This window comes from Bombina bombina, chromosome 6 (genome assembly GCF_027579735.1).
Source record: "Bombina bombina isolate aBomBom1 chromosome 6, aBomBom1.pri, whole genome shotgun sequence".
In the NCBI taxonomy this organism is placed as follows: domain Eukaryota; kingdom Metazoa; phylum Chordata; class Amphibia; order Anura; family Bombinatoridae; genus Bombina; species Bombina bombina.
Genome location: NC_069504.1, coordinates 425,361,303 through 425,376,308, shown reverse-complemented (window position 1 = coordinate 425,376,308; position 15,006 = coordinate 425,361,303). Strand labels below are relative to the sequence as shown.

At 35.0% G+C, this 15,006-nt stretch overlaps 1 protein-coding gene across 1 annotated transcript; it reads right to left on the bottom strand.

Annotated features, from left to right (window-relative positions):
* Nucleotides 1-856: 856 nt before the first annotated feature.
* SPRY4 (sprouty RTK signaling antagonist 4) lies at nt 857-13,739 on the bottom strand. Its single transcript, XM_053717163.1, has 2 exons — nt 13,607-13,739; nt 857-5,365 (listed from the first exon to the last, which is right to left on the bottom strand). Exon 2 carries the CDS (start codon nt 5,321-5,323, stop codon nt 4,430-4,432), a length of 894 nt encoding a protein of 297 aa, XP_053573138.1. The 5' UTR covers nt 5,324-5,365; nt 13,607-13,739; the 3' UTR covers nt 857-4,429.
* Between the last annotated feature and the right edge of the window lie 1,267 nt (nt 13,740-15,006).

Genomic DNA, 15,006 nt, shown 5'->3' with positions numbered 1-15,006 from the left:
TTTGCAGTAGAAGCGTTCTTGGTGAGAAACTTGACCGGGAATATGCTTCCAAGGTGAGGCTGGAGGAGAAGACCTTGTGCCAATAATCTGCCTCCCCTTATCAGCTGTGGTGGGTCTGCGAGCGCAGTGCTTATTGCAGGTCTTAGCAGCTAACAGACTGGATGCGTCTGTTGACTGCTTAGATCAGCTTGTGATGTCTAATCATAAACTCTCATTGCTAATGTATGTTAGCTACTAATAGCTCGCTTTCTCTGCATTCATAAACCCATGGAGTAAATAGTAAACGGAAACTTAAAAAGTTTAATTACCTGAAAAATGGTAATTAATGTTTGTTGTTGCATGTAAAGGGCAGTGATTGTTTCAAAGTGTATTCTTCTTTCCCTTTCTCCCTGCCTTCCTCAACTCACTCCCTCCTTTCTCTCAACTTCCTCCATTGCTCCCTTCTTACACTCCTTTCTTTCCCTTACCACTTTTCTCTTCTCTCTCTCTCTCCCTCCCTCCCTTCCTGCTTTCATTTCCCTCCCTTTTTTTCCCCCTCCCCTTCTTTTCTCTCCCTTCTCTCAGGGAGAAAATGGTATGAGATGCATGCAATTCAACCCATCTGTATGCAAGCGTTTTGCTAGTCTATTTTCTATTGAATTGTTATGAAAAACAAACAAAACCATTTTACACACTGACCCCAAAAAATATGAAGTGGAAAAAAGGCCTAAAACCTTTGAGGGGGGGCAGCAGAATTTTGACTGCCTAGGGCAGCACTAAACATAAATACGTTCATAGTTAGATACAAATCTTAATGAAGAGCAGTGAATAGCAACCAAATAAAATAAAAAAGTCAAGAAAGAAAAGACAGGAGCCATTTTTATATTTAACAATATATAATTATATATATTTATATATTTCTAGATCAGTACATTCAGTTTTTAACTTGTGTATTTCTTCACAAACAGAAGAACTCTTACAATAGTAGACTTTCTAAAATAAATACTATTAAAATAGAGCTTCAAAATAAATATTCTATACAAAGGAAACGGTCGGCGCATATATATTTCTTCCATGGGGTCAATCTTTCAAAAGGTATATTTGTTTGTTTATTTTTTTCCCTTGTAAATCAAAACATTGCTGGCTGTGAACAAACTGGACATTGATTACTGACAGACATTTCAAAAAGGCAGCATAGTATATAGATCTATTTTTTATTAGATATAGATCTATTTTATTATGCTTCATCTATTAGTTACCAGAAAAGGCTGAAAAGCAGCCTTTTCTAGTAGCCAAGAGGTTAATAATATAAGGCTCACCCATTCCCTAAGTGGATTGGCTGCCTCACAGGAATCTGTAGCACAAATGGAGATTAGTTCAAAATTCTACGTTTGCCAATTGGTCAGTGTTCAAGAATTTAAAATGATGTGGTGTTTCATTAGCTCAAGAATAAAGGTTAATGTATTAAAGTCTAAAGCAATCATAAGGACCTATGTATATAAATGTAGCTTTCTAAAGTAAAGTATGGGACATCAATACAGAAAAATAGGACTGGATTCTACCATCAAATGTCCAATTAAGAAATAATAAGGTGACGTAACAGGCCTTATAAGAGCTTGGTGACAGGTAAAGCTACATATTTTTTTCAGATTTGTATTCTTTGCATCTCATTAAAAACTATTTTCACTGTTTCAGAAGTGCTTTTAATACTTTAAAATGGTCTCAAATTCCCACAGGCATTGTTGATACGAGGCCTTCTCTGCTGAGAGGAAGTTGTGTATTTGTACCAGAGTGGAGTATATGGGGCCAATAGGACCAGCTCTGACCCGTCCTTCCACACATTCCCTCCTCCCAGCAAAAGTCTGAAATGGGTAGGCCTGGACTGCTGACAAAAAAATTTGAGTTTGTTAAGGAGCAAATATGGGTATAATATAGTTAAATCTAAAGGGCCACTATTAGGTATGTATTTATTCTATCTCAACACTTGTAGTTGTGTTTTACTTAGTAATGATCTCCTAATAAGCATAGGACATTAGCTTTATTCATTATAAAAATGTCCTAATAAGAATGTTAAATGTATTGTCATGACAAAACCTAAACATTCTGAAATTAAGAGATGGTATTTTTTTTTAAATAAAGGAAGCAGTATTACCCACTCAACAACTTGTTTATTGTCTATGGGCAAGCCTATAATAATGAGCAACTCAAATCAAACTGTGGGATAATTTGATTGGAAAATGCTGCCTGGTTGCTTAAACCTGAAATGCCCTATTAAGGTGCCAGGAAACCATGTAAAATTTGTTCACTGTATTATAAAATAAAAAAATATATATATAACTCATCATCATTTTACAACAGCAGTTCACAGTCCTAAAGGGGAAATTTCAAACAAATATAAATGAAGGCTAATTGTACCTTTTCAGCATATAGATGCTCTCTCTACACCTCATTAAATTAAGAATAAATAAACTATTTATAACCAACGACAAAGTGCTATACATGCAGCAATGTTAAAATAAGGATTTTAAACTGGACACAATAACAGGCAAAACAGAGACATAGTAATTGTAGCTCTTATAGATTTGAATATTTTTGGATTAATTATTTAATTTTAAAAAAAAGTCCAGAATGTTTTTTTTTTTTTTTGTTACATTTCCTAGACTGTACCTGTAATTTTTAAGGTTAAAATAAATAAATAAAGGAAATGATGAACTTAAAACCCGTTTAAAGGACATCTACAGTCAAACAACAATCATTTATACTGATGAAAATTCCCCTTTAACACGGAAACTGGAAATTATATTATACAAAGTCTAGCACCTGTTTGCCATCAGAAATGAATTACTATGTCTTAAAGGGCAAATTAATATGACCATGTGGGAGTGAACAATTAAGCATTATTGGCATAAATGAACACTATCAGTAAAATTCTCTATTGAAAGAAAATACATAAAAAGAATTATATAGGGTTTTCAGCTTACAACGCTGTACAAGTGTTGACCATATTTTACCCTGCTTTAGAGACCATAATTTAACCCTCCATGGTGGTGGTAGAATACATTGAAGAGCAGCTGAGCGTGCTTAGCTCCTCCTCCTGAATTTAGGGTTAATGGAATTTGTAACATCAAAACAGTACTTGTAAGTTTACACACCTAGATGTAACTGTTTCAACAGGGAAACTACTGATGTCTGTGTCCCATTAAATATGAAATTCTAGATTTAAAAAATATATGCTTATAAGCTCCTAGGCTCCCCTGACTTTACCCAGTAATTATTTAACACTAAAATAGACATGTTTGTATCTCTCTATGTATATGTACACAGATATACACATTCTGTTTTACACTAGAACAGCAGCAGCAGAGGAAACAAAGGCTACATGCAAATTTCATTTTGCTAAATAAAAACAATGAAGAAAATAAAACACATTCACATTGATCATGTAAATGCCCCTCGTTAAAATTGCTCCTTATAAACTATACATTTGAGATTTCAGGTTACAAAAATGTGTTGTGCTCTTAGTCTCCCAGTCTTAGTGTGGAGATTCCCAAAATGTTAAAAGGAGGGAATACTCAGGCTAGGATGTGCTGCCCTGAAAACTGTAACCCCAGCAGAAGTAAAAGGGTCAAGTATTTTTTCCAACAGGCTGAAAGTAAAATAAACTGCCATTAGTCAATAAGGGCAATGCAGCTATAGCTGGGCCAAAAAAGACATTTTAAAATAAAAATAACTGATGTCATTATCTGCTGAAAGGATGAGAGTCCAAATTTAATTGGATAAGAGGACCTGAATAATAAAAATGCATAGTGAGAGGTGATCAACAAAGCTAGTTCTAGAAAAGTGTTTTCTTAACACTAGAAAGTGAACTTGTAACAGTAACCTGGGCACTTGTATTTTCAATTTGGTTTTCTATGACTTAAGTTTTCATCAAACAAAAAGGGGGGGAAAAAATACTGAAAAATATAAAAAAACAGAAATAATACAGACATAAAAAAGTTACACAACCAAACTCTTGCTAGAAAGACAACTGTTAAATGACATGTGTAGATGGACTGTAAGATTCAACACTTTGCATAAAAAGTCATAGTATGCAAGGAAGAACTGGAGCGGACATGCTAAAAAGTAGGAAATAACAAAAGAAGAAACATATTTGCCGGTAGCTTTATGTATGATGCCCCATGGCTACCTAGAGATGCGACTATTCTCTAGCTAGCGCATCATTTTGACACTTAAACACAAGATTTGGAAATGGATCACAGCAGCAATACACCCAATGCATTTTCCTGCTATTATTCTGTGCAATACTTAGTCTTCCATTGCCTCCATAATTAAAGGGTACTAAATTAAAGCCTTGGGTGGTCATATCCTGCCTAGTGTCTTTTTTTTTGCTTAATTTTCCTGCAATGTGTAGCATCCTCATAACAGTTCACAAAACCTCACAGTATGCTTATCAGAATGGCTTCTCTGGCCTGCAGACTGCATCTGGTGCTTTGCACATGACGCTGTTCGTGTTTTTGCACCTACACCCAGGCCGACTAGCTTTGTCGTAACATTTCTGGGAGAGTTTGACACAGCCTGTGGCAGGAAGGTAGCAAAGCAAGCAAGGAAAGACAAGTGATAAGGCGCCCATGAATGACCAGCGAGCGCAACAGTTGGAGTGGGAGCAGGAGCATGGGTGATCTGCACAGGAGCCTTCATCATCTTCATTGGTGCAGTGGTAAAATACTCCCTTGACCAAACACATGCAGGTGGAGTAATTGACAAGATTCTGAGCTGAGCACAGACAATCCTGATTGCACACCCAGCAAGAAGGCAAGGTCCGAGGGAGGGTACAGTCCTTGCATTTGCACTTGCCACAAGCTTCACAAAGTAAGAAGTGCTTGTCTAGCTCCTGGGCTATTGGTCCCTTTACATCCTGAGGCTTACAATTAATTACTTTAGGCTGTATCCGCACTGCCCTAGGTGGGGAATGATCTACCACTGGAGGTGGAGCCATATGGTCCAAAAGCCTCTGATCTGAGGAAGTACTGCTGCTGCTGCTAATTGAACTTGGTCGCCCACTGAATGATATCCAGGGGTGCGTAATGTCTGCATCACATCTCTGCAGATGCTGATTGATAAGCATTGGTTCATTCAGCCCCCTACCAAGCTTCTGAATTGTTTGCTGATTGAAAGCTGGATTGTCTATGTAGTCATTTTCAAGATGGGTAGTTTTCATCTGGTCAATAGGCAGTATTGTGAGCGGATGCTGTAACCGTCCATAAGGAACCCGGCCATCCAGTAGGGGTTGTACCATAACTGCACTGGGCACCGAAGTGATGCTGTGAGGAATCCTGGAATCCATTGACCTAATGTCCAACTCTTGAAATGTGGATTCTTAAAATTCCTGGGGGAAAAAATAAAGAACAAAAAAATGAATTAGATTTTACTTTACATACAAAGCATAATTGCATGTACTTTGCAAGGTAACCTTTAGATAATTTAAGCCAGGGGTTGACAAAGTGATCTAATTATAATTGATTTAATGTTACAGAGCCATTTATAATATTTTAAGAGACATGAAACACATTTTTTTTTTCTTTTTCATGATTCAGACAAATACAATTTTAAATGACATTCCAATTTATTTCTATTATTTAATTGACTTCATTCTTCAGATATGCTTTGTTGACGAAATAGCAATGCACATTGGTGAGCCAATCACACAAGGTATCAATGTGCAACCATCAATCAGCAGCTACTTAGACTGTTTAGAAATGCCTTTCAACAAAGGATATCAAGAGAATTAAGCAAACTAGATAACAGAAGTAAATTGGAAAGTTGTTTAAAATTACATGTTATGTGATATAAAACCTAAAAAGCTTGTCAAGTTAATCCAAGTTCAGTTTTCTTAAATAATAAACATTTTACAAAATATACTTTAAAAGAAATCTATATTATTTATAGAATGCATTTTGTAGTGAAAGAAAAAATGAATACACAGGCATACTAAAGGAGTGCCAAGATATTTTTTTAAATGAAATGTTCTACTTATGGAACTATGACAATTTTCCCAGCAATAATGTGTACTTTTCCTCTGAAACTCATACTGCCTAAGGTAATATAACAACAATTATTAAAAATACATACATTATGTACAAAAATATACAGGTTTAATTTTTTATTTTTTAAAAAAAACTGGAAATATTATTTAGAAAAAAAAAATAAATCTTAATTTGTCACTGTTTAATAGAATGACAGTCTATATTTCTTTAGTTTCTAATTTCATCGAAAGAGAGCAGTTCAGAATTGGAACCTATCCAGTTACCCAACAGCTATGCAAGTCAAAAGAGCACAGGAAGCAACTAAGCTTAAATCAAAGAGCGGATACGGCCTGGCTCCAATTTAGAAAGTGCACATTGTTTTCCAGGAGACGCAGTGTTTCCTCATCGAGCGACCTTTTATTTGTTAGTCCTGTTTGAAAAATTACTTAAACACGCGGTAGGCACATATGATCACGTTTTTTAAGCAGTTCCTGGCTATTTTAATAAAACCTCATAAAAAAAACTGTTTTTTTTTATCCTGTGATAACTCTTTTAAGCAATCAAACTATTCAAAACAAAAACAAAGACTGAACGGCATCCTGTTTTATGCTGTAAACTTGTGCAGCTGTTTAAAAACAAATAACACCGCAAATGCAACACTAAATCACAGAGACTGTGTGCTATATAGGAACTTTGAGGTTGTTAGTCAATAAATAACTTTATCCTGAAATGAAAATTTACATTTTACACAATAAACAAATTGCTTTGCAAAGTAATATGTTACAAAGGACTGCAAATTAAAATATATATATATATATATATATATATATATACACACACACACATACATATATATATATATATATATATATATATATATATATATATATATATATATATATATATACACACACACACACACATCACACATATACAGGCATACCCCAGAGATATTGTGGGTTCCAGACCACCATTATAAAGTGAATATCACAATAAAGCAAGTCGCAAGATTTTTTTTTTTGGGGTCTCCCAGTACATATAAAAGTTTTAATTACACTATACTGCAGCCTATTAATTGTGCAATAACACTGTCTAAAAAAAAACCCAATGTACAAACCTTAATTCAAAAATACTTTATTGCTAAAAAATGCTAACCATAATCAAAGATCACAGATCACCTTAACAAAAATAAAAAAGATATTTTGAGAATTACCAAAATATGATACCAGACATCCCAACTCTCCCTGAAGTTCAGGGAGTCTCAATGATTGTAATAGCGGCTCCCTGATGCCAGCAAATGGAATTCAATCTCCCTGAAACTCCAAGTACCATGATCCAGTGTGGCCAAAATCCGGAAAAGTGTTTCTTTAACTAATGCTTTTAGTTGCTGGGACATTATAGAACCCTCAAAGCATGCATCAGTAGCCAAAAAGCCCCCGCTTATTCTAATAAAATAAAACACAAATACTACATTATTTACTGCACGTAATTAAACTTTGTATTCTAAAATATTTAAGCATTCAACAAGCGTATGATCACTGGAAAATAGGTTTGTTGTATGTGGTTGTGCAATAAAGCTACTTTTTTTTAATGTGACTTTAGTGGGAAGCTACTTTAATGATAAGTCTCAATTTTATTTAGGGTTTCAAGGTATCCAATATAAAACTGGGAGGGGGGGATTGACGGCGCAGTAGCTGGTGAAGCCACCTCCCTGAAATGAGTTTTTGCTGGTTGGGATGTCTGTGACACAGACACGAAGTGAGCAAATTCTATTTATGCCAGTCTCTAAGAGGCTGCATAGCAAAACACATACTGAACCTAATTTTGGATATAAGTGTTAAAAACTTTAATAATATTTGCATTTACATATTTGAAAACACAGTTTGTATTTGTTGATATTAACTATTCATGTACAAAATATATTTACCACCATTTGGTGCAGAGAAACTAGCGTGTTTATGAATGTTACAATATTTCCATTATGTTTTTTTGGATTGTATTTTTAACTTTTGGAATAAAGATTGAATTTCTATGAATATCACAACTTAGTTTGGGAACCTGTTTCTTGGATTTAAGTATACACAGTCATACATACAACAATAATAATGAAGACTGAAAATTCTGATTAACGTGTTGTCAACAAGAACCTTGCACATACACAAGACTTGCAAGATTTAGTAATTCTAGAATTCAAATTTAGAACTTTTGTAAGTGTCCTTTAGTAAAGGAGAAATATTGTTATCCTAACAAAAGAAAACATATCAACACCTACACTTCAGTGCAGTAATAGACACTTATCCCCCGCTGCCCATCACCACTGGAATAATCTAATGGACTCCACAGTGCCTTTAACTGCTTTGTAAGAGCTACGTGGAAATCTGCTATCCTTTAATAAGGAATAGAAATCTAAAGAGACAGATATTCTGTGGGCTAAAAATGTGTGGTCTGGAAATAAAAATAGGACATTCTGGTTTTCTCCTGAGGCACCAGTTGTCTCTCAGTCCATTAAAGGAACAGTAATCTATACAAATTTCAATCAAGCACATCAAAGAGCAATATTTAAAGATTTTTTGGATGAAAAAGTGTTATGATAAAGATGTTTCTTCTGAAGCTAACATATCTGTGTATAACTTGATTAATGGCTGATAAGCAAAACTCTTCCTGTTTTATTGGTGGACAGTAAAATAACTCAGTACAAAAACATCAATTCTGCAACAAAAAATGCAGTCTAAAATCATGGCAAATAATGTTCCTTTAATACTTGCAGGCTGCAATTAGCAATAAGGCTGGAGTCGTTTAGTTTACTGTCCACTGTCAGATTAAAATGCTTAACATGAAAAAAGATAAAATAAAAAATATGCTGCATTCTAGGTAATGACCTTTATCCTGTTGGATCAGTTACATCACTCTTGTTATCTGAGTTACCTCCTTCACAACCACATTCAGGCTATAAAAACTGTAGCTCAAGGGTCAAAGGTTAACCAAAATGAAAAAAAAAGTTCTTGCTTTTTTTCCACCACTTTAATTTGATGTGGGAAACAACATGGCTCTGTATGACTGAGTTACTGGTATTTTATAGCACTAAGTGCTTTTAGAGCCCATGTTTCTAAAAAGTTGTTTATTCCTTGAATTATATCATGTAAAGGGAATACATAAAATGTGTATAAATGTACATTTGTTTCGAAGAATTAAAGGGACATTACATTCAAAACTTACTTCCCTATGAAATATTAAAAAAAGACAATTCTCCAGCCACTCAGTGAACTCTTTTCTGGAGTAGTAAGGAATGCAACTTTGACTTCCTGTTTAAAAAGGCGTTACACACAATGTGTGAAAAGGGAACATTAAGAAATAAAAAATAGAATTGTCTAACAAGACAGAGCATTAGTTAATAACGTAAATGCTCCATAAATTATCCAAAGTTTAAAAAAAAAAATAAAAAAAAACTTTTCCACCGTCTTACTGTAACATAACCGAAAATTGTGTTTATTTCCACAGAAAGGTTCAACTGAAATATGCAAGATTCAGAACCATGACCCTAGAATTTGTTACACAATTATTATCAGTTTATTTAAATTTGTCACTAACTGGCTACAGCAATAGAGAATGGACAGCTTTTGCAAGGTGTATGGCTTCAAAGCAATGCAACTATTACTAACAAAATGCAGAGCAAACTTACATGGAAAAACCTTGGTAATGTATCACAAAATTATAAATGTTAGCTTCTAGACAGGCTGCACCAAACATACTTCTAAGTAATAAACTAAAAGATAATAAGATAACTTAAGTTTAGATTATCGATAAATTAGCAAGTAAAAAGCTATGGTGAAAATAATACCCTTGTTCTCCTCACAACAGAGCAATAAGCATTCACCTAGCTACATAAACAGGAAGCTGTCTCTCATTATGTTTATGAGCCAACAATACACTGATAGGTTACACATGCAATGCACTGGGGTTATGAGAAAGCAGGTGACTTGCAAACCACACGTTCAGTAGTTTATGAGCTGCTGCTTCCGCTGCAGCCACATCTGCAATCACAGCTGTTAAAACTGGGTGCCTAGGACCAGTAACTCCCCTCCCTAAATAAAACTCCACGTGTCACCCATAAGAATGAAAAGAAAGAAAAAACATGCAGGTCCTTTGAACTCAAGTTTCAGTGCAAGGAGTTTGATCTTATGTAAAGATTAAGATGCAAGCAGAATCAGCAACCAGTATCAAGTAGTATATATACAGTAAATAGTATTTGTGTCTGCACAAACATACACAATAAATATATATATATATATATATATATATATATATATATATATATATATATATATATATATATATATATATATATGTTACATATGTAGGGTGTTTAAATGTTCCGATAAGTAGTCTTTACATGTAAGCAGCCTACAACACTGCACCAATTATTAATCTGTTTAGTCATTGCAAGTCTTCCAATATAACAAAGCAAACCAAGTGGCAGGGAACCACACCCTTCACTCAACAAGGCCAAAAAGTAATCAAAAGCAACAGGTTTAGCACTTGATACTATCAATTGGTCAGTCTAGCAGAGTTCCACAGATTTTCACACCTACACATCCTTTTAGCAAGTAGCTGATAAGCTTCCTGACAATGATAAGGATAAATTCCTCCCCCATCCTTTTCTAGAATGGTACAAATAATAGAGCTACTGTCAGATGCTGGGGTTGCCATTCAGATATCAGGTCAAACAGAAGGCTACAAAGTGTGTGTGTGTCAACATGAATGAAAGGTTGCAAGCAAAAGCTCACCTTTGGGTCAACAATCTAAAATATTAAAACTTAGCCCAAACGGGTTTGTTAAAACGCCTTAACTTAATGACTGCTATGCATTGTGTCGTTGATTTTTCTGGCACTAAATGGGTTAAAAAAGCAAGGAAAATGTAAGCATATGTCTCTCCGAAATACCCGAATAAAGAACTCAGTGATCATCCTTTTTACACATATCTATGGTAATTCTCACCAAAAAAAAAAAAAAGCAACAGATATTTTTTTTAACAATCTTACAAAATTATTACAATATGACATTTGTAATAAAAGTATAGGAAAAAAAACTCAATAATAAAATATAAACCATTAAAATGTAAAAGATTAGGAGCAAAGCTGGGCAGTTGTAAAAAAAACACAGCATTTCGCTAAATGAAGCACATCACACTCTTGACATCTATAAAATAGCTTACTATGTAGAAAGGAGGGAAAAAAAACATGAATGAATCTCTGCTACTGATAATTGCAAAGAAGCCTACAATAAATTATGCTTTCAATAGCTCTATAATAAGCTATATGTTGCAAGGACAGATCACTATACAACTGTGAAATACAGCATGAAAATGTCTGCTAAAATATCCCAGTCATATATAACTAGATAAACAAGAAAACATGAAGATTTTTAATGCCACACTAAATGTATTCCTGTATAATTTTCTTACAGGTAACAAATAAATATGTACATACTGGCTTCAAGGACACTACATTTCTAGCTGTTATTAGTTAATGGCATTACTAGCTCAATATGTATTGCAACTAGTGGCAAATGTATTAATACCTGATTAAACAGTCTGATAAAAAATTGAAATGGATAACCAAAATGCTGATTACTGTACGACTGGTGACATCAGCACTGAAAATTCTTATATATATATATATATATATATCAGCATAAAAGTAAACAAAAGTGTTTAACTCAATATAATGGTAGTATAACAATTAAAATGACAAGTTAAGCAGGTTTTATTGGTATCTCATTAAGGCAGGAAGGATATACTAAAGCTTTAAATATTTTAGTATGTTTAGGACTATTAACCTATAGAAAACTGAGAATAGCAGCACATAAATATTGCCTGTTTAAAAGGACTGACAATCCCATACAAGAATCCTATAAAACGAGCACCAACAAGACTTTTATTATCTATTTCATCTTCAATTTCCAGTATTTAAACTGTCAGGCCGAGCCAACATGGTTACATTTCCCATAAACATGAAAGATTTGTTTCTAGACTGAAACCCCTTTTTGCAAGACTGCATTAATACCTAAACAGGCGTATACAGTGCAATGACAATGAATTGCTCCAACTATCAATGTCACACACAATGCACCAAGTATGCAATCTGTACAAAACATGTATGCCCCAGCCTAAACAGTAACTCAGCAATACCAGACACAACATATTCATTACAAATAATAAAAAATGTGAAAGCATAGAGGGTTTGTTGTGTATACTGTATTTTATATCCATACACCAGTATAGAACCTCATATGAAGGACATAGTATTGATTCACAAGTTCAAAGTAAATAACTAATGGGAGCAAATATGTTATTGTGTTTTGCAAACTAAATGAAACCTTACAGCCACCTGCAAGTACAAATGTACTGAATGTGATATGTAACTGCAGTGCAAACCATACACCATTTGTAATTGTACAGTATCTGGGCCTGATAAAGGGAATACCTAGGTCATGCAACTATACATATATCTCATTCCACCTACATTATATAAACCACATGAACGCATGCACCACTATTATAAAAGCAACCAAAAACATAATAATATAACATTCGATGCAGTATTATCCTCAATTTAAATTCCACACTAATGAAAAAAAAAACAGACTACGTCCCTATCTTATGACTGCAATGTGTTTCCCTTTGCAAGATCTAAAATGTCTGTATTTGCTGTCTCTTTACGCACATCTAGCTCTGGGCCTAATTCGTGTATAGCAAACTCCTCGCTGGTGGTGAATATTGTGCCCAGAAGAGAATAAATCCCCATATCATATTCATCCTCCAGCCTGACCTCACAAGTGGAATGCAGGGGGGATCTCCACTCCGCACCATAAGACATACATTAGAGTCTGCTATGGTTTCTTGGATTCAGAGCACAAATCCTAGTGCGTCATCAGAAGGAAAAACCAGCCAAAAAACTGTATTTGAGTCTTTATTGAAAAAGTGACATTTTAGAACCTAAAAATGTCTTATTAAGGAGACGTGGGGAATGGGTAGAGGCAAAAATAATTATGTATTTATATATATATATATACATATGTAGCAAATACATCAGAAATGTGAAGATCAAGGGTCAGGTAATGATAAAACCACTGCATCTGGCAAAATAAACTGGGGAAAAAAAGTCAATTACAGATAAAAGCAGATTTAGTTGAACATATAATATACAAATTAAAGAGATAGGAACTGGTTTGTCCGCAGAATGGTGTTTTAGATAAGGATTACTAGATTGATAAACAACGTGGAATTAACCCTTTATTTCGAAAAAAAGAAGGTTCCTATTAATAAAACAAACCCCACAGATGTTCTCAGCTCATCTGAGTGCATGCACTGCATTAAACAGAGAGAGGGTTATTCATGCAGCACCCACAGTGCTTCCCACTTTCTGACAGATCCTAAGCAGTATTGCAATGCCTGAAAGCAGCAAGCATTTGGTGAGGAGGAGAGAGTGAACATTGTGTCTTATATACAAGGTATGACAGGGTCCAATTAAGGTCTAACTCAACAAAAACAAGAGTGCAGTGCAAGATTAAAAAAAAATGCTATATTCACATGAAATTATGCTTACTTGGAAGAACACAGCAAAGAACATTTCTCAATAATCCGAAAATCCCAACAAGCCAGTGACTGTGTGCAGGCAAAACCTCTCAGAAACCATTGATCCAAACTGCATAGCTCCTCTGCTGTCAGCTCCCTTTTCGTTGTTAGATGTTGCAACTCCCTGGGAAAATGGCTTTTTTATGAATGGGAGGGAAGAGCTCGACTGAGCATGCGCGGCAGCCCTGCACAATACTTATGAATGGGTGGGCGCTGCACTGTAATACGCACGCGCAGAAACGCTATGTTTTTTATGAATGGGGACCGGAACCTAACCTGCTGCGTTCATTGCAAACGGAGCTGCTGTTTTTTTTTTATTTTTTATGAATGGAGGACAGCTGAATAAACCGCGCGTGTACAGCAAGCCCTGGAGGGATAGAAGGAGGGAGGGAGTAAGAGGAGGAGAGTATGGGGGAAGGGAGGCTGCTGCAGTACATTTGTATGTATGGAAATCACAGGCTCATCTCTACTGAAGGGGATTTATAGCTGGGTGCTACGTTTTGTTAACCCGTAGGTTTCCAGGGCTGGCTGCATCTTGCAATTCGCTGACATCCAACGGGTTTTAAATAAAGCATGTGATGTCTACGTTTGCATAATGCCCCAATTGCTGCCACAAAAATGACATTTTCTTACATTTATCGTACATCGCTGATATTTTCTGTTTTGTAGGGAGATAGGAATTCCCATATAATGCATCAAGGCAAAGGGTACAGCTATAGTTTAGCATTTTTAGATCAATATAGAGCCCAATGCTCACAACAATATTTTAGCATAGGAATCTCTAGATATTTCTCTTCAGCGTATTCTGCTTCCATATTCTGCATCTCTTTGCTCCATGAATATGTTGCCCACCTTGGGTCTTAGACTTCTCCTGTTATTGTGCCAATGGTTTTGTTGGCAGTCGTGATATAAATATATTTTTTATATCCCTTTGCTGAATAGCTGCATAATGTATTTGAGCTTTACACGTACATGACAACAACAATAATACATTGCTATGAGAAATGTATCAGTATATTGTCCCCCTGCTAATGTCTGAGTATAAAAAGACTACATATTGTTGCCAGTACTGCATTTAGGGGCCCTTCATATTTTATTGTAAAGTGTGTTGCTGACCAAATCATTTAGAATGCTAAGGTGGAACATTTTATGTTATTTACTGAAATTGTAAAGGGCATAAAATATCGATGCATGTGAATAAGATGCTACAAAACAACATTACAAATAGAAAGCTGGTGTTTGTTTTTTAAGCTTATAGCAGTGCTTTTTGAGTTAGTATGATACTTGGCTCTGGCAAGCACATAACAACATTAAGAAAAGGCTAAATTAGTCCTTTCTAACATACTATGCTGGTACTATGGTATTGGCTTC

Bases quoted from the DNA above. Each gene is read 5' to 3' on its own strand.
- SPRY4 (XM_053717163.1), bottom strand. From the start codon at position 5,323: ATGGATTCCAGGATTCCTCACAGCATCACTTCGGTGCCCAGTGCAGTT.